Source organism: Bacillus rossius, chromosome 1, assembly GCF_032445375.1.
Source record: "Bacillus rossius redtenbacheri isolate Brsri chromosome 1, Brsri_v3, whole genome shotgun sequence".
NCBI classification, from domain to species: Eukaryota; Metazoa; Arthropoda; class Insecta; order Phasmatodea; family Bacillidae; genus Bacillus; species Bacillus rossius.
The window spans coordinates 186,640,960-186,662,909 of NC_086330.1; the positions used below are offsets into that span (position 1 = coordinate 186,640,960).

Sequence of the window (21,950 nt, forward strand, 5' to 3'; positions counted from 1 at the left end):
TGATTTAAGAATACACGGAACATCCCGCGTGTATGTATCGCGAAATGCTTGAGAATAATGCGTATCACGTTTCAGGGGCATTTTCTTCATTTGATTCCACTTCCGTTAATTGTGCACATAACACATTTTTAGTAAAAACATGCAATAAATTTGTTTCCTAACCTGTAATGAACAAATTCAAAATCGGCTCAACTTTAACTGAAGAATAGCATACGCTAATGCACGACACCATCTTGCCAAACTAAAAATGCTCTTTAAACTGGTTCGTGATTGGTTGTAAGCGCATCAATGTAACTCAGGCAGCCAATAAGGAAATATATACAATAGAACAACAAATTACGTGGTTCGCTCGCCTTCGACCAATAATATAACTCAATTACCGCACTCCTTTCCACAGCAACAACACATGGCAACAGCTTTCACAAACCATACACTAAAACATTTAAGGTGGACGGTAAATACATGTTTTAATAAACGTCTCGTACTTAAAATTCGTAAAAAATGCAGACATCCTCGTACAATCGTAAAACGGACGTGATTTTCGTACATTTTACGAAAAATTAGTAAAGGTTGGCAAGTCTGCGCTTAGTACGAAATTCCCGTCTATGCGAAGTACTTTCACAGTCCCAGAAAATAAGGTAGGCTTTCCTATGTTATTCGTACTTTTAATACGAAATACGGTTAATATGAATTACGAAGTTGTTTTCATCCCTCAAGTAGCTGTTAACGTGTATAAGAAAACGGTTAATACGAATTTCACAGCCGAAGTCTAAAGTAAATCACGTCTTCATAATCATCATGTAAACAAACGTGTCTCCAAATATATATGTATGTATCCTACAGCGCAAAATGGTCGATAAACAAGATGAAAAGTTCAACTCTAGTGGCGATGTTAGTAACTAAACTAGAAAAGATGCCATGTTGTAAACGGAAAACGAAAAGGAAAGTACTCTATACCTTATTAATATTAGTCGTCGGAAGTGTACATACTTAGAAGTTTAAACAATCTATGGAAAAAAGTTCTGATATTTCCCATCGTTCACCCACGTGTGTCTTAACCTCAATTTTGATTGTGTTTTGTTTTGTAATGACTGCGAAACGTAAACGCAACGACCTTACATTGCAAGTTAAAGTTAAAATTATCGAAGAAGTAGACAATGGAGAGAGAACGAAAACTGAAATTGCGAGAGAATTTAACATCCCGCAATCGTCGTTGTCGACAATACTAAAAAATCGTGAAAAGATTTAATCGGCTTTTGCGAGTTCGTGCAAATTATCAATAAGAAAAAGAATGCGAGGCCCAAAACATCAAGAAATGGAAGATACCTTGTTCCAGTGGTTTGAAGAAATGTGTGCAGCAAACTTGCCTATTTCTGGACCTATGATTCAGAAGAAGGCAGACTACCTAGCATTGAGGTTAGGAATTTGAGACTAGATCAGCAGTGGTTGGCTACAACGGTGTAAGGATCAATCTTGTTGGCAAAACTATGTGTGGGGAGTCGGCAGCAGTAGATACGACCAAAGTTAAATATTGGATACAGACTGCTCAACCAATAGTTGATCAGTACTGGCCTTTGATAAGCTTTGTAATGTAGTAAACAATGTCTATAAGAAAAAAAAAGTGCAAACCAGAATTGATGCTTTATTAAACCAAATGTTTGAATAGAAAATTTGTCATGAATGCAAGTTTATTGAAGTTTGTGTTATGATTTATTCTGTAAGTATTGCATTGTGTTTGTTTTCTTCAGTGTTTACAAATTGTTATGCATGTAGTGAAGCCAGCTTATACTACCAACAGTGTATATATTTTTCTTTATGGTTGTAAATATAGGCATTTAAAGTTCAATCAATTTTTTTGTCATGATATCCCAATAGTATGGTTAATACAAACCCTCGTTATTACAAAGTGCTAAAATTATGGCCCCTTCAGGTTTGTAATAATGAGGTTTGACTGTATCTATTGCGGTAAGGACTCCACCACCTTTAGTTAAACCTGTGGCTCCTAAGTTGTGATCATTGCGATAAACTCTATAATTGGGAGTAGAATAATGTGAATTTAAGGAATCTTCATTTAACCCGGTTTCAGTAAAGCATATAATGGGATAGCTGTTTGCACATAAGTTGGTTAAAAAAGTGGATGATTTGGTTCTCAGACCACGAACATTCTGGTAGTAAATATTATGTTCGACCCTGCCGTCAGCCATTTTTAGCCGTGAGTCTTTTCAGCCCCCCTGGTAGCTGTAACAGGAAGTTCGTTGCTAGGTGCCGGCATTACAGGCGTTAGGTTTTTTTCTTGTTTCCGTTGCAGTGACTGGATGGTTGATTTGAACTGCATGGTGATTGTAGATTAGGTCAGGCTGATGTCATCCGTAGAAAGAAAAGATAAGACATCCGGATGGCCAGAACACTGCGTTAATGATATGTTCAAAATCTTTTTCCACAACAGCTATGTGAAAAGATGTACTTAAGTACTTAAGTAAATCCATGTACGCCAGAGTGAGCCAGAGCGCTGTCAGCTTCTACTCTTGCTGACCCGGTCACAGGCGGTGGTGAGCTCCGGTGATTGCCCTTTGCTTTGGAGGAGGACGCGTGCTGCTGTCTGGACAACTGCTGAGTGAGCACTGTCGTTGCTGCCTGTCCGGATAATGTACCGCTTGTCCTAGTCTGTTGACTGCCAGCCGAATGGCTGTACAGATTTTTCTGAGGAGACCCATTTTCTTCAATACTACCTTTATTCGAGTGACGTGATTCACAATAATGTGCTGAAGGCACTACAATCTTTACACTTTCCTTCATGGCGCAACACTATTATCTTCTTTCAGTTCTGATACTTGATTAATCAGATAATTCATTTTACTAGTAAGGATGAGTACAGTTTCTTCCAGTTTACTGTAGGCAGCATTACTCTTTTGTGAGTCCCAAGATATTTTTGGAGAGATAGAACCACTTAACGGTGAATCAAGAAGTGATTTGTTTTGTTGCAATAATTTGTATTGACTTTTGGTTTGCAATGCTGCATCATTGTGAGTCGAAGACTCGTCTTGACTGTCCATTTGCAGTGTTGCAACTTTGCGAGTCTTGATGGGAGATCTAATCATCTTGTTTGTGTTGAGATTTTTACACTTTTATTAGCAAAATGAATCCTTAGGAGTATAGGCATAACTATATGACACACATTTTTCATGAGTTTTAGCAACACATTTAAACGAGCAACTGACAAAATTTTGTCGACCAAATATATAGGATAACCACAAACCGAACATGAGTTACCACTTGAGGGCATAAACTACGTTCATTCACATGTCAGGTTGACAATCAGATACATGGCTGCCTCGATAAAAAGAGAGAGCTTAAAGCTACCGCAACTGCACATGTCGAGCGCTTACCTCCGAAATGAGCTTACCCCCCAAATTAAAAAAAATATATATGTGTATGTGTGTATGTGTGTGTGTGCAATTATAAACTCTAGAAAGTGTGAGTGACATTTTGGTGCAAACGTGCAACTAGAAGCACGAAGTGGCCAGAGTTTGTGCGTCGACGCCGGGCAGTCTAGCCGATGCCAACGGTTGCAGCAGGTCAGGAACTGCGCTACGAGGAGTTGAACGCGGATACAGCACGATGGTGAAAACTTAACTTTAATAAAGATGACCGTGGCTACGAGTACAGGTGTGAGTCATGTTAAGGTCTCAAAAGTGGAAATCTGTAACAAAGTGACATCGCAGTGCTGCACGAATTCCTCAAGCAAGGATTCCACACCTTAAGTTGACAAGAATATTTGCCAGAGGAATTGTAGATTTACCATGTTTGGATGTTATCTAGGCAAGCACATAGTGAAATCTTCTGAAGTGTTTAAGAGTGATATTGCGTGCTTTTCGTCTACTGCAACCTGGGGCGTGAGTAGTTTTTCTCACGCAAATGCTGTTCCAGACTAGACTTCACGATTTACAAGTAAGTGGGACCCTGCCCTCCTGTTTGGAGAGTCGAGAGCCATTGGAAAACTGACCAATACCGCAAGTGTATTTTCGCAAGGAATGCACGGACATGGCCCGTTTTGAAGTGATTGAAGTTCATTGAATTTTAAGGAGTCCTTGCACACGTAAAAATATAATGCATCAATATGCACTGTTTATTTTGATAAAGCCGGCTTAAAAATTTTAGAACTCTTTCAAGATTTGTGTTTGTAATAAAAAGTTTAAGGCTTGCAAGTTTATGGTTCCACCCACGAACTGATTTAATCATTTAAGTAAACTTTTAAATATACTGTTAAATCATCATATAATTTTGTACCTTTTTAGGTAAGGCAAATTTTTTTTTAATTAATAATATTTTCTAGTGTGTCTATTTGTGGAAATTTTTTTATTGTGTGTCTATTTGAGGTTAAGATAAACTTTTTGAAAGTTCAATGCTACTTAAATGTTAGTTTTTAATTCTATTTTACTTTTAAGTCTCACAAGTGTCAAATACAGGATTAAATGTTAGTAGGTATAGTTTGTAAAATTTATTGTAAAAGCAATTTATTTTAATTTATTGTCATTGGTTGGTGTTGCCTCATATGTTCAGATTTTATTATTGCTATTAAATGTTTGGCCACTTATTCAGTGACTTTAAATTCTGTTTCCTACCAACCATGCATCATAAATTTTTTCCCCTTTTTTAACTTATTTATCAGTTATTGCTTTGCATATCTTTTTTTGGACCCATACACTGTTTAGGTCGGAGACCCGGTAAATAGTCAGGCAGTGTTCAGTAAATTTTAAAGTTAAATGTCATGTTATGAAGCTACTGACTGACGCAACCGCTATCCGGGAATGGAAACGACAGTTAGTCGCTGGAAATCAGCAATGACTTTCAAAAACATTGGTTGATTTTCAAATACATACGCATTATTAAATAATATTCTTTTTTAATAATTAACCTTTAATGCCAAAACCATGTTTCTTTTAATATAAAAATTAGCTAATCTGCAGCTTCGTTCATGCAATTTCTCCAGGGTATTGAAAATATTGTTACGACCTATGTAGGAGGAACTGGGTTCATAACGGATAGCCCAATTAAGTTTTATTACAGTTTTATTAATTACTAATATTTACAATACCAATAAATAATTGTACTTAAAAATATCCGATCACCAAACACTGGCACTTCAAAATGTTTATTTGCAAATCACTCAATGTCTGTCAAGTTCCACAGTTCACACTCCTTACTGGAGATAGGCTCAATAGTGTTTCGCCCCTTACCTCATGCCTGCCCCTACACACACACACAGTCTCTCGCCACTCAGTCGCCGCACTCTCACGATCCAGTTGAACTCCTCGTTGCGCCACTCTGGGGGGGAAAGAGGGGGCTCTCACCATCTTCGCCGATGTTGCACTTCCCTTCTTTCGCAAAACTCCAAAACTGTCGCGGAACTCGAACTCCCGCGAAGGCTGGCGTTGCTCTTTTATACTAGGAGGTCGTCTTTCCAGAACCGACGAGAGCAGCTGTGACAAGTCATGTCATCCTGGGCCGACCCGACACCCTAACAGTACAGAAAGACGGTGCCTATTCACGCCACTCTGCACGGCGGCCCGTGGAATTCCCAAGGCCTCTCAGCAACAGATAATAGCGCCAAGAAAGGACGATGCACGGGGAGCGGAAGGAGGAGGGTAGTAGCGACAACCCTTGTAATCTGGCCAGGCACGATTGGCATGCCTCACATCAGTGGACGGCAAGTAACATGGCGCATAACGCCAGTGGTCGTGCAGGGCCGCCAGCCAGCTCCGAACCTGGCCCGTGTCATGGTCCTGTTTGCGTTTGTAACACTATCTTACCATTGAAAGAAAAGTCGTGATTTATTCCAAACATTTTTACTAAAGAAAAAAATAAGAACAATAAATTGTCAAGTGCATAAAGGATTTAATCCATTTATGTAATATATATATTTTTTTTTAAGTGGTTGTACGTAAGCGTTTTTAATTTTTAGTATAGATTAAGTTTCTGATTTTGTAACATTGGTTTTAGTGTGTTACGAGGATGTATTTTACCTTGATGAATTCAAACTTACCTCCTTTTCATTTAATGAGTTAGACAATTTAAAAATTTGTTAAACATCCACCTATTCTTTTCAATTAAGTTTATTCCATCATTTACACTTAAAAGTTTAATTTAGGTTTGCTTATAATAATTAAATAATTTCCCTTTATTACAAATATCTACATTATTTTAAGATATTCGATCCAATCAATTTTTATTTGAATATATAAACCATATTAGTTAGTTGATTCTTAGTTATACTTATTACTTAATCAAAATTCCAAAATATTTCACCCCTCAATTCTTTTCCCACAGGGCTGCATTAGGAAAAAATTCTCAACTAAGTAAATATGGCAATTGTTAACCAAATAAAACCAAACTCGTTCTTTTTTTTTACCGCAGATGTGAAATAATTATAATAAACTTATATTCATATGAATTTAAATTTATCTTACCAATAGAGATTTAGTGAATTCCATAATTGTATTTTATTCTTTAAATAATATTATCCCCTGGAACTACTTAGGGTGTGATTTTCGGAGAATGTTAAATAAGAGAAAATAGCGTAAGGTATGTTTATTAATAATTTCCAATGTCTAAAAATTAAGTTTTATTTGATCACAAAATATTTTTTAATGTTAAAACTATATTAACAATATTTCACCCTTTAAGAAATGCCACTGCAGCATGTAATAAAAATGAATTGCTTGCAAATTTATAAATCATACGGCATAAAATGCATCCCACAGGTATGACTTTTATATTTAAAAAAACTGACCAACTTTTCACCTCTTTTGAGGTCGGATATAGAAAAATGGTAAATGTAAAATACATGCTATTAAATCATAATAATGTATGTTAATCTTGCTCAGTTTCTTACCTTCACCTAAATTTGCTTTAATATATGATTTATTACTATAAAAACTAACGTGCTCCCGTTTCACTGCCATTGGAGGCGAATATCAAAAATTGGTAAAAGCACCCTACATAATTGATTGTTTGAGTTATTCATGCTCAGTTTTATACATCCAGCTTTATTTGCTACAAATGTGCGTGTGTGTGTGTGTATGTGTGTGTCTGTGTGTGTGTGTGTATGTGGTCAGTGTGTGTGTTGTGTATGTGAGTGTGTGTGTGTGTGTGTGTTGTGTATGTGTGTGCGTTTTTTTATGTTAAAACAAAACCTACCTGCTTTTAACACAGTTAAAAGTCAAAATCCAAAGAATTGAAAAAAATACAATCCATTATCTATATGTTTGTTATTCATTCTAAATTCTACTCTTATATCTAGTAGTTTTGGAAATATGCAGTTTTACTTCACACCAAACTTGACCCTTTTACACCCCTTAGGGATGGAATATTGCCTCTAAAATAATATTTTGTAGAGTATTAATTTAAGTAGTTTTACCAAATACCTTAAGTTTACTTAACTAGTTTTGGAGATACGATTTTTTAAAATAAATTAAACTTACTCCTTTTTCACTCTCTTAAAAGATGAAGTTCAATAAAATATGTAATACTTAACTCTAAATGCAAATTATTTTTTCTTACTTTCATACTTATAGTTCTAATTGAATATAATTTTTTTCATTTCTTACTTTAAAAACATACCTACACCTTTTATCCCCCTTAGGGTTTGAACTTTGCAAATTGGTAAAAAGGTAGTTGGTAGTTTTTGTACTTTTATTATTGTTACCAAACAACTTTTCATGGGCTTGATTAGATTCTGAGAAATAATTAATTATTTTAAAACCTAATTTATTACTTTTTCACCCCTTAGAGGTCAATTTCACAAAATGGTATAAAATGGTATTTACCCCTTTTCAACCCATTTGAGATGGAATTCAGGAATTATATATAGCCTAGTTTTAAAGTTAATAAAGAAATTCCTACAAATTGGTCAAGTAGTTTTTGATTGATGCTGAAACAAGAAAAAATTTAAAAAAAACTATATTTTTGAGTTTTCAATAATGTAAATAGCAATTTCCAGTAGGTTTTTCATCATTCCATCCAATGTAAGGACTTTTTACTTCTAACAGTTTTATTATTAGTATATTGATGATTGTATTAACTATAGACAGTCTCACTCTTAAGATTGCAGTACACTGGTTATAACATGCACTGTTGCCAAACCTCTAGCACAGAACAAATTTCAGAAGATGTGTTTTTTTTTCCCGAATTCTGATTGCACAATAAACATTTTAAGGACTCACATCATAATTTATAATATTTTATAGAATCATTCATAAATTTTTAATAAATTGCCACCTTTTTTTATTATTAACTTACAACAAGAAACCATACACACTCTTTCACTGGTAAAAATTCATACAATAATAAATTGTAAAGTGAACTTGATGAAGACATTAATTCTAACACATACCTTTTAATCACTATCGCTTCCGGCGACCAAAGCTTCTTTAATTGCATTGTTCACAATATTTTTTTTTTAATGCTCAAATACTTTGAACACGTCTTATGCTCTCTCTCTCATAGCCAACCAATGTAGTTTCTTTCGAAGTTCCACCTATCATAGTTTACATTTAAGGTAAGTGTACCGGAAGTCATCATCACACCAGTAGTCGTCACTTATAACATAAAAATTCATAACAAGTGCAAGAATGTAAAATCTCGCATGTCGAACATATTAAAGTTCAGAACAAGAGTCGTTTATTTTTTTTCTACATGAAGATTTCTGAATGCACACGATTGCAGATAGGGGATTCCCATATCTAAGAAGTCGTGTAGGATACTCTAAGAAGCGAAATATACTGCTGCTGGTTTTTGTTAAGAAGGTAAGTAATTAGTTTTTTTAATAAATTGTGTTCCTGTTCCTTTCAGTGCAATGTTTGTGTTTGTTTGCTTCTGCGAAGTGTTTAGCATGATTTCTAGTACATTAAGTCTTAAGATTATATTCAACGATACAAAGAAAGGGGGGTGACGAGCACTGGATCACTTAATACTCATAAATCACCAGTTATCGTCATACCTGACGAACACTGGTACATGTCAGTTATTTTAAAAATTGAAAATCAGCAACTGCTAAAATGTATATTACATTATGTTAAGTTTACTGTGCTTGTAAAACTTCCAACCAGTCATCAACACCAGTAGTCGTCACAGGTGACGACTACTGGTACAGAACAATGACGAATACTAGAAAATTAAATTTGACACATATTATTGTTATAAAGCATTCAATTATCATAATTATGACTGCTTCAAAACTTACCCTCGTCAGTTAATTTTGCCTCCCCGACGTTATGTAATATAATTTAAATATGGTATTTAGGACTAAGCATTTTTTTGTTCATATGAAATCTGTAAATTAACACTAAAAAATCGGTGTTGCAGTGCCATGCTACGAGGAGGCATATTGAAAAATGAGCCCCACCAGATGGAAGAGGCTTTGCAGGCTGTGAAGGATGGGATGTCCATAAAACAAGCTTCGGAAAGACATGGTGTTCCAAGGAACACTTTTTCCGACAAAGTAAAAGGGAAGACACCTATTGGACGAAAAATGGGACCCGAGTCTTGGCTCAAGAAGGAGGAAGAGAGCATGCTAGTTGATTGGGCCCTTTCTCTCTGTAAAGCAGGATTCCCAATTACCATGGAGGATTTACAGAATAGTGTGTAGCAGCTCACAAAAGAGTTGAAGAGGCCTTTTCCTTTTAAAGATGGGCGACCAGGTAGGAAATGGTGGGCGGCTTTTCTTAAAAGGAACCCAGCCTTAACACTGAGAACTACCCAGAACTTGACTTCTAGTCGGGCTGCTGTTTCGCAGAAACAGATTTCAGCATGGTTTGAGGAAGTGTTTAAATATTTGGAGGAAAACAAACTAAAAGATGTTCTCTCTGATCCAAGAAGAGTTTTTAATGGAGACGAGACAGCATTTTTCCTCAACCCTAAGGGGAACAAAGTACTGGCCAAAAAAGGAGACAGAAACATTTTTCAACAAGTCAATTCTGATGAAAAGGAATGTGTTATAGTATTATTGACTGGGAATGCAGCTGGTGAACTTTGCCCACCACTGCTGTGCTTGAAATATGAAAGACTGCCACATGATATTATGGCAGGAATGCCTTCTGAGTGGGGAATGGGCAAGTCACCAAATGGTTGGATGACCAGTGAAGTTATTTACGAATTTTTGATTAACATATTTTACCCATGGTTGGTGAAGACTGAGATAACTTTACCAGCAATACTGTTCATTGATATTCATTCATCACACCTCCCACTAAACAGCTGCACATTTTACAAAGAACATGGGATAGTTTTAGTGGCATTATTACCTAATTCCACCCACATACTGCAACCAATGGATGAAGGAGTTTTCAAGCCACTTAAAAATGGATGGAAAAAGGCAGTTCATGAGTGGCGACTGCAGCGTGTGGCGAACAAGGAAGACTCCACACTAAAAAAGAAGACTTTGCCAAACTGCTGGAAACTGCGATTGAGAAAGCTGCAACTCCAGAAATTTTACAGCACTCATTTAAGAAGAGTGGAATTTTCCCATGGAATCCTTCAGAAGTGGATGAGGACAAGTTCATTTCTAGACCCTCCAGTATCCCATGCACACCAACAGTTCTCTTATCTACACCCAAGACTCCAGAGAGTAATGTTTGTAGTTCTGAGATTGTTGAGCATTTGGAAAAATTTCTTGGGAAAGAGAAATTGCAGCTTTTCAAGGAATCTGGAAATGTATGGCAGGGAGATGTAAAGGACATGACAATGTTTGAATATTGGAGACATGTGAAATCTTGTGATAAGGTCGAAATCAGCTCTACTGCCCAATATGCGGAACCACACACCCTACAAATTCAAGAAATAATCCCTGAAAGATCATCTACTCCTCCAACTGTTGTTGATGAAGTGGGCACAGTCATTGAGGGGAATGTTTCATCATTTGACCCTCATCCCATTCCATCAATATTGAAAGGTCTTTCTGCTGTGCCCACAGAAAAGTCTATTCCCTCTCCTTTCAAGCGAGTATTGTTTTGGCCTTCTCAGAAGCCCAAGTTAAAGAAACGTGCACCGAAAGAGAAAATACCCTCTGTTGCTAGTTCAAGTGCCTGGCAAGATTATTTTTCCAAGAAAGAGAAGACCAAAATGGACTTGCAGAAGCAAAAAGAAGAACGAGCAGCAGAAAGATTGAGGAAGAGGCTGGAGAAAGAAAAACAGAAAGCCAAAAAGAGGAAGGTGAATGAAAATTCTTCATTTTCATCAACATCATCGGAGGAAGAATATATTACTGTGGAATCTTCAGATGAATGGATTGAGCAGTATGAAGAAGATAGTGTGGAGTTGGAAGAGATGACTGATGAAAATTTGCGACCTGGATCGTTTGTACTTGTGACATTTATGGGTGGAAAAAGGGGCGCTACGAAATACAGATTTGTCTGCATTGTCCAAGACACTGAAGGGGAAGAATTAAAGTAATGGGCATGCGAGCTCAGGATGATGGTAAAAAGGTGTTTGTGGCGAAAGAAAAGAATGTTTCTTATGTAAATAGGTCACAAATAAATGGCATTCTACCACCTCCATTTATGAGCCAGCAAGGTGCCAGGGTCAACTACAATTTTAATGGACAAGTTGATGTTAATGAAAATTAATGTTCAGAAAACTTATAGCTTATTGTAGAAGAGTATCTATGTTGAATGATTTTCCATGCATAATTGTATTTTTTAAAGCAGAATAGATAAATGTTTAAATGTTATTTACTACCCATTGTAAATTTTTTATTAAATATAAGCATAAATTATTAGTTATCATGAATGTTTATTTATCGTAAAAATGTTTGGTATGTTTAACGTTTTTCTCACCATTTTTCTAGTGTTTCACATGTGTTATTAGTTTTATTAATATTGTCATGTTTATATTTGACAATGACCTATGCAAGAGTTGCCACAATGTATCTTTCTTGCAGCTTTATTTATTGTGACGGTATCAATATATAGGTAAGGTGATTGTTTTATAATTTTAATTAATTGTTTACATATTTTATATCATTATAATATAAAAAAAATTGTAAAATTAACTTCAAAAGTTTGAATAATCCTTTGAAATAAAATTTAGAACTAAAATAGTTTGTAATTATAATTATGAATCCATGATTGCTATCCATAAGTGCTGATACCACGAATGACGACTACTAGCACAAAGATATAACGAGCACTGGGAAAGACGAAAATTGGCATGCCGACTACTGGCACAAAATAACACTTTTTTTTTTAATTAGAGATCTTCTATAATAATTGTTTTTTATCTAAAAGTGTTTAATATTATTGTTTAAGAAAGTTTGAGGTTAAAGTTAAACACATAACTAGCTGTATTCCACCAAAAAAGGTTAGGTAGGCAAATTTTTTTTGTAAAATTTTTCTTAGCATGACAATTACCGGTGCACTTACCTTATGTAATCCACATAAAGGCAGAAAATAAAATCACATATGTAAATAAAAAAACTGTAAAACATGTAAATGTAACAGTAACGTGTCACCAAACACGTGTCGCTTGGTTTGTGAGAGACAGCACTAACTGGCCGGCTGGTTTTCAGAAATATGTATGGAAATAAATGCTGAATTAAGGAAGCCTTTATCTATGAACTTGCTTTGCATGACAAAACCCCACTTCTCCAAACACACAGCTGTGTTTCTTCATACAAGTCTCTATTACAGCACACTCTTGCACTGATAAGACGTATGTCTTCACAGCCTTGGACACAAAAACTGTAGGAGCAATTGAGATGATATTTTTAAAAACAAATTCCATTAATTGTGAACATCTTTCATGCTTTCAACCCCTATCAAACTTTAATAGCAAAATACTTTGCCGCTGATCCACTTTATTATGTGGGATTTCTGACGAAACGCCTTTTAGGATTTAAAAACAATTATATAACTGAAAAATGGAGTATTTTTGTCTTGTGATTTATTGGGTGGTCTCCTAAAATAACAAATAAAATAAAATCTTAATTAAATAAAGCTGCAGGTTAATCTTTTTATGTGATACATTTTGGGATACTTCAAAACATTTCCCAGTAAGACAGTTATGTTTTGTAATTTTTTTGGCCCCTTAAAATGCTATTAAGTATGCAAAATATATATCGCCTGAACCGTACTTCGATGCTATACAATATTAAAAAAGCTTTGTCCAAAAAATACAATTTTAAATTTGTAGGTATGATATATGGCAACAGCACAAGATGAGACAAGTGCAGCACTAACTGCAGTCGGCATATGTTAAAAAGAGAGAGAAAGTACCCATTTACTTCCAAACCGCAATCCACGAGTTGGATGCTCTACACTACGCCTCAAAATACATATTTCATGAGTTTCTTGACCCCCCCCACACATTTGTAAACTACTTACGTAAATTTTCTCAGGGAAAAATTTCAGAGAAAATGTTGAGATGGATCAATTCTTTTTTCCCTGTACTCTACATACTGGAGACAACAGACTTTAACAAAATAACACACATCAGAAAATTTTAGTTTTAAGAATATTAAATTCTTTTTAAAACATATTCCATCTAATTTTATCCATCGCATAACATAACCGGGTATTTTCTAATAGATTAATTTATGTACCAATAAGGAAATGAAGGAAAGTACTGAAATGATTTGATAAAGTAAATCCAAAGCATCTTTAAGTATCAATACAAGCTCAATCCTAAATACAAATCTCTAACTAAGAGGTGCATTGCATCATGACTGACCTTGGTAGCAAAATCTGGGTTGAGGGTGTTGTCAATAGTTTCTGTGCGACTTATTTCTTGCCAATCAGTCACATGAAACGTCTTAAGGTACGTTACACACATAGGGTCAGACTTTGAAAACACATCACAATCGAGCAGGTTTCTGAAAAACCAAGATCATTATAATTAAAACCATTCCTATCTTCAGCAAAAATTTCCATTAAAATAGTTTTACAATTTTTATTCTGACATAGCCTGAGATTCAAAGAAAATATTCTTAGAACTGTTAAAAAAAATTTTACGTGGAAATGAAAAAAAACTACAAGATACGCAAAATCACTTCAATAAAACAAATTTCTTGATTGCATTAAAGTAGTTTTTTACAACCATTTATAGGATGTTTGGGACAAATACTTAAAATGTGTTATCAAAACTAGTACCTTTATTAATCACAGCTAGCTAAATTTTATCACCAACTTGCATCTACTCCGCTGCTTCACTTGCCTAAAATGTGTTTCACTATGACATTATAAAATAATACATGTCAGTATATTACAAGGCAAAGCATATATGGTCTTAATATGAGTTCTGATTTGCAAAAAAATCTAAGAGATATGGTAAGCAAATACAGTCGTGCAATGTCAAATGTACACACTACTAAATTCTGCTTAATTTTCAGGAAAACATTTATGTGTAGTGAGCACACCTGCAAGATTATAATTTACTACAAAATACTTAGGTACCTATTAACTCAGTGCTTCCAAATTAGTCCTCTCAGGTGGGATCCAACCAATCCGACCCACACAAACGTTAGCAATCACTGCAACCTTAGACCCCATTGAGTGTGTGGTCATCTGGCAAATTAACCAATATACCTTTTTAATTATATTTTGAGCACTTAAACCAACAGTAAACCTTAAAGGTAAAAATTATTCAATTACTCACTCTCGCTGACTTGTATATTTGTGTCAAACAGTGAAGTTACAGTTACCTAAATATAAGTTTCTTTTACACCAAATGTTATTCTAATGTTCCAAAATGAAAAGAAACATAGGGTACACATCCCAATAATTGACCACACAAGAGAATTGTTTTGCATTGCATTTTCTGGGGAAGAAAATAAAACACCTAGGTAATTGCTTGTGTGCTTGAAAAATACTTTATTTATTTCTGCATTTACTGAAATATTTACAATAAACAAAAGTCCTGGGTATAAGTTCCCTCCATCTCTTTAAATATTACGTGTAGTTTTTGCCCAGTGGTTGACCAGGCATGTCTAGAGAATGACCATTTCCCACCCAGTAATTGACCATTTTTGTTTTAATTGCAATTTTATGGCCTTATATAATCAAAACTGTAATGTAACAAGTACATAAATACACTTACATAATATGATAACAAAACATAATAAAAAATAGTATAAAGTAACTTAGATCTCCCTACAATATATATTTTTCATACATAAATACAGAAAATTAGTAATTGCCCTGTGAATTACAAAAAAAAAATACATGATCTTAGTAAAAAACTATTTAGATTGACTCTCACACTTTGCACAGTGTTGTGTGAAGGTTCATTAAAATATTTGCACAGTTACAAACAGGAAGAACATGAGTGTTTTAATTTTGATTTTACACTCATGCTTACACACCACTTAAAAAAGGTTGGCAATTGGCTTTGAAAATTTATACTTGATACGATCACCCACTGTTATAATTTGAGGCATTTCAAGTTTTTTTAGAATCTGTTTTTTTTCTACAACACTGACATCTTTATCATTTACTTTGAATACTGTCCCAATCTCATCACATGAATTCAAAGCCATAACCTCGATTTCCCCACAAAGAGTGTTTTGAACAATAAATACATATTTATGAGAAACTTTTTTCCCTGGAAAAGACACCAACACAAAGTCTCCTTTACTGTAGTCTTTTAAGTCAACAGTCATTGTAAGTAGTTCTCGTCTTGCAGCAGTAGGCCTTATGTATTCCATCTCTTCTTCGGTGTCAGTCTCGTTGTATTCACTTTCCCCACTTTCAACCCATTCCTCTGCGTCGGTTTCAGAACTACTGTCCTTGCAAACTTTAGATTTCTTATTTTTTGTTGCATTTTTGGGTTTTGCCTTCAATTCTTGTTTTTGTTTTCGTAACATTTCCCTTTTCTTTTTATTTTCTTCTTGTTCATCTTTTAGCTTTTCTTTCTCTTGCCATTATGACAACCACTTCTGAGATGTTGCTGCATGTGGCAGCCTCTCTCTTTTTATTTGTTTTGTGGATTTTTGAGGGGATTCAGTAGGCCATAAGACATGGTCCAGAAAACTGGGGTTCACTGAATGGTCACTAATAACACAATGGCGTTTTGGAGTTGTACGTTGCTCATTTTGACTGGGCTCGGATGTGTCCAAGTTCTCATTTGGCTGGTCTAAAAAATGTGTTGCAGTTTGTGAAAGCCTCGGTTTCTCCAATATTTTCCAATTGAGAATCTTTGGAAGTCGTAGGTTGAACATCAAGAGACACATCTCTGAAGCTGGAGTTAATAGAATTTATGCAATCTTCTGACCCAACACATCTCAACCGCAATTTCTTCCATACATCAAATAGCTCTTTGGCAGAATCTTCTCCAGTCCAGCCAGTAGGAAAACTCTTTCTGAATTCTTCTGCTCTTTCAGGTTTCATAACCGACTCGAAGTACAGTAAATGTTCAATTTTAAACTCTGTAGGTTTTAGGATGGTATTCCCTTCACTTCCGACAACTCTTGTTTGATGTGTCATACATTTTTGATAGTCGATAGCATTGGCATCAAAAGGAAAAATACCACATTTTCGGAAGCCATTTTTTACAGTTTCTTCTGTAACTTGGCTAACAGCAGTTTCTAATAAAGAGCCAAACATAGCTCTTGTCAGTGCCCTGTTATTGTTGTTTTTCTTCCAATTATACACAACATGTTTCCAGTTATTTTTAAGTGACCTAAAAACCGACACATCTGCTGGTTGCAAAATGTGTGTAGCATTTGGCAACAATGAAAAGTGTAAAATCCCATTATCTGTACAAAATTTTGACACATTATAAGTCAAGTGTGATCGGTGACCATCAATAAGGAATAAAATAGGAAATTTTATATTTTTCCTTTTGAGGAAAGGAAGAAATGTATTACACACATAACCATAAAATGTTTGATCAGTCATCCACCCTGACATTGATCCCCACCCTGACATGATACCCACTCTGGATTCAGACCCCGCACTACTTCAGCAGGAATGCGTTCATATGGATATATTATCATTGGGGGCAAAATACTGCCATTTGCACTAAGGGTCATCAAAACCGTTAAGCATTCTTTGTCGGGGCCACTTTTCACTTCATACATGTCCTTCATTCCTTTAGGCCCAAGTACCAGACCAGTTTTCGGATTGGTCAAGAAACCAGACTCATCCAATTTATAATTTCTTTCTGGCATTTGTAGTATATCCAAAGCATTTTCGTTCATCAAGTATTCATTCAACTCATTATGCCATTGTCTAATACTCTGTTCTGTCACATGTGCTCTTCCTAAATTTATGCTTTCTGCATGACGTTGACAAATATCAGGATGTCTCTTTAAGAATAGGTTGAACCATTTCTCACCAGGTACTTGGTTTTTAAAGGTTCGTTGTCTGCTATCATTTGCTATAATTTCCCCAACGGTTTCTATTAGTGCTCTTTTGTTTAAAGGAATACCCTTCTTAGCATTTGCCATTATCCATCTACATAAAATATTTTCCTCTTGTGGTGTCAAAATTGTAGGAGGCCCCATTCTCCTAGCAACAGGAACTTTGTCTTTCATTTTGTTAATTAAAGTAGAGTGAGGTACATTGTACTTTTTTCAGCTTCCCTTATTTTGCCACCATCCCTTACAAACTGAAGAGCTTCCCTTAAATCATCTTCAAAGTACTTAAAGAAAGATTTTTTTACTTGTTTTGCAGCCATTTTCAGTGACAGTCATTGGAACGCCAACTGGAAAAAAAAATTTTTTTTTTCAGTATTTGTGATTTGTAAGCACAGTTATTTAAAATGCTGGAATGAACATCCATCCTAATCGCTAATACTGAAATAGATGATTGATTATTATGGATTACGATGTAGGTAAAGAACACATCCTGGACATGCTGCCTAGCAAATAAATTTCATAGCCTTTTATACTATATATTTATTTATATACTAATAGGCCTACACACTAATGAATTTCATATTTAACATCGATAAAAGCATCATATTTAAAATTTATTTTTAAATGTAAATGAAAATATTAAGTATATAGCCATTAGTTGACCAGTAAACAGCCAATAATTGACCACATGGTCAACCATTAGAATGAAAAGTTTTTCTGGTGTTATTTTTTGTTGGTAAGATCAAGTATGAAATATTTTGGAGCTATGAACTTTAAATAATCAAATATTGGTGAAAGACCAAAAAACCTAGTAATTGACCAAAATGGTCAATCAGTGGTCAACTGTACTTTTATTGTAACCACTAATTGACCACTTAGGTTTTTTGGTTAAGGTCACTACAAATGGTTTTGACACAAACATTATATGATTCTTTGTACATTTTTCTTATTACTCAATAAAAACATACATAAATACATCAATTATAAAATAAGATGGTAATGGATAAATGTTACTGGTGCATCCTTACCTGGCTTATTGCATGAGGGCTCCTATAAGTGAGCATGTGCTGTAAGAAAATTCAAGATGGCTCTGCAGACACGCATCTTTTTCCTGTCAAGTTATTTTGTTTCCTGTTCATTTATTGGTAGCATAGAAACATCTGGAACCAGTCGGAATTGTTCTGTCTTCATTTACATATCTAATATTTTAATTTAAAACTGGAAATGGTCAACCACTGGTGTGTGGTCAACTATTAGCACATCTACCCTACAATCTCATTTTAGAAAATATCCTTATCCTGCATAATAACCTTAAAAATTTAGCACATGACCTATTGTAACAATTTTACCCTTTTAATAAGTTTTTACCTGTTAATAAGTATAACTTTGAAAGTATAACCCTGAAAAAAACTTCTAAATAGTATTTTTTTTAGTTCGGTGACCGGACATTTTTAATGGACTGCATGGATTTACTACCAGCTCAACAGGATACAATACATTGCAACGATTGCAACTGAGTTGTACGAAGTTACGTGCAGTGGCTGGTTCTAAATTTTTTTTTTATTTTATTTATTTGTAAATTGTCACATGCCCACCAACAGTCGTAGACTTTAGTGGTGGGCACTACATGCAATAACAAGAACACAGTTATCACTACCAGTGTATGGACTCCCACCTCCGTCGGTACCATAGGAGGAAAACGTCTACAGATGGCCAGCAAACGAGAGCAAGAGTACCACACACTAGCAATGATAATAACAAAACAGACAAAACACTAACAAGGTAAAAGAACCATAACACATAACTCATAAAACATATAGGTAAAATCATATCATTAAGTGTTAAGAGAACAATTGAAGGAAAAATAATATAGATATGACAGACATAAATCAGAATTTATAATTAAACACTGTTAGAATTCAAATATAGATTATTGTAGTTTGTTATAAGTCTATAAATTATATCATTATTAGTATGAAGAGTACACAGAGTAGAGCGTAAGCGGAAATTGAATTGAGGAATTCTTAAGGCAGTATTGTCAAGAAAATAAGGACATCTGAATTTATGAATGTAACAATTATGAACAAAAAGGGCATCATGATAGGCCCTACGGTCTACCAGGGGTGTCCAAGTGGGGCATGGGAGGTTCCTCGTAATAATTAAATCTATAACTTTATTTTGAATACTTTCAATTTTTTCAGTATCTGTTAAGTTGATGCCATTCCAGATAACAGAACCATATTCTAATTTTGATCTTATAAGTGCCATGTAAAGAGAGATAAGTGAGTCTGAGTTGGTTGCATAAGAAGTAATAAATTTTATAAGTGCTAGAGTTCTTCGTGCATAGGAATATATGTAATCTACATGTTTATGGAAATATAATTTTGAATCAAGAATGATACCAAGATTCTTTGTGTAGTGGGCTTGAGAGATAATAGAATTCGCTAATTTGTATGAGTATTTAATTGGATGGTATTTCCTAGTGAAAGATATGACCTTGGTTTTATCTTTGTTGAGTTTGACCAGGTTTCTTAGACACCAATTATTAACTTTAATAATATCTTCTTGTAATAATTCACAATCCTCTAAGGAATAAATAATTTTATAGATTTTTAGGTCATCCGCAAAAAGAATGCCAGTAGAGTAGGAAAGTACTTGTGTAATGTCGTTAATAAATATATTGAAGAGAAGAAGTGACAGAGTACCTCCCTGGGGAACAAATTGTTCAGATAAGCCTGAATGGCAGTGGCAGACATACTTTCATTTTCTGGGATGATGGGGGGAGGGGGGGGGGGGAGGGGGTTGAGTGGCATGGAATACCTTTAGTTAAATGGTGAGCTCAAAACTTTCAATACTTTATGTATTTTAATACTTTTCTGATGTCTTGAAAAGGCATTATCAAAACTATGATATCATCTGATATTTTTTTTACAGTATGTACTTAAGTTTTAAAAAATTATACATAGAATAATAGCACTGAAAAATATATAATAATAAATTACGTATTACAAAAAAGGTTTGCCAAATTGAAAGGCCAGGTAGCAGGTATTAAATTATTATTTGTAATATCTCTATTTTAATTTTTATTATGTTTAGGGGGTTATCGGGGGGGAAATGGGGGGGGGGAAGGCTAGCCTGTTTCATAACAAATGATATATTCAGAATGTTTATCTGCAGCAAAACTGTATAGGACACTGATATCAAGAATTTGGCTATGAATTGAGCTAAATAAATTAGCCTTCTCTCATTATGCTTACAAGGAACAGCCACTCTCTAGCTTTGAGTTCTCAGTATTTAGTTTCACCTGAAAATAATGACTGCATTGTGCAGCAAAATGTCTGTGAACTTCAAATCCGTGACAAAACTTCAACCTGAAAGCCAACACTGCCAAGACGTATCACGTTCCAATGAAGTAGGCTTGTATGCAGATTAAAAAAATTCATCCCACCGGCATTTGGAAGGTTCAAAGGAGAGAACAGAATCAATAACTGAACATTACAAATATGTGGCAGGAATGTTTAAGCCAGAAAATAAAGAATTTTGTTAATGGAAAATAGGCTTTATTGATAATACATAGAAGCAGAAGCACCTCCTTAAATTTATACCTGTCAAGAGCGGTACAAGGTTCACACCTGTTCCAACTGAGAATATGGAAAAACAAGCATTTTTATACATTCAACATAACATTCAAAAGTGATGTTGTTGTAATGGGCTATATATATTATATAATAGCAGCTTAATATTAAGATATGTTTACATCGGACTTTTATATCAAGGAATATCTGACACTTTATTATTATTAATGTATGCCTGCCTAGTGTTAAATGTTGCATACAAAAGTATTGCAAAAAAAAAAATATATATATATATACACATATATATAAAACTAACTTTAACTCTTGCGATAAATGTTGAGACGTTGTGATATTACATCTCTCATAATTGAATATTTTTATTTTTGTTTTCTCTTGACCATAAATAATAATTCTTTGTAAAATTACATTTGTGTTAATTGCTCTATGCAATAGCATTTTAACTTTATGATGTAAAAAAAAGACAATCTGTTGATTGAAATTCTTTATTGTAAGAAAAATTTATTAACGTCAGAACATTTTATTTTATCAGAAGTGTAATATGCTTAAGTCCTTTTGTTTAATTAATAATTGATTCAAGCCTTTGGGTAAATGAAAATATATTACTGTTAACAAGATATTGATGTAATGAAATGAAATATTTCTCAAAAGTACTGACTATGTAATTACATATAAATTCACATCAAGAAATCGTGAAATACAATTATTGTTTGCTACGATGGGATATATATGAAACTAGCTGCAGCCTAAGATGTGTTGAAGGTAGTCAACTATGTTTTAATGAAGTGAGCCACAAAGACAATTGATTCGAATTCGACTGGGAACTTCGAGAAGGAGCCGATAAACTTTGACTTACACCAATTTAACGGTGTTCTACAAGAAATGGTATTACGATTATCTCCGAAGATAAGTCGCAGTGATCGTCTAGAACAAGTCTGCAATGCAAAGAACACACCCGGCGAGGACTGTTGCTGATGAGTCCACTTTCTTCCATGCTCGTGCTGTGAGCT

The 21,950-nt window shown here is 34.6% G+C and overlaps 1 protein-coding gene across 3 annotated transcripts in view; it reads right to left on the reverse strand.

The window, feature by feature from the left end:
- The window catches only part of LOC134527148 (copine-8-like), a 204,109-nt gene that overhangs the window by 156,479 nt on the left and 25,680 nt on the right, over positions 1 to 21,950 (reverse strand). For all 3 annotated transcript variants that reach the window (XM_063359538.1, XM_063359539.1, XM_063359541.1), the window contains exon 3: positions 13,723 to 13,864. In XM_063359538.1, coding sequence (XP_063215608.1) covers positions 13,723 to 13,864 — 142 coding nt within the window. The remainder of the gene's footprint in view (positions 1 to 13,722; positions 13,865 to 21,950) is intronic.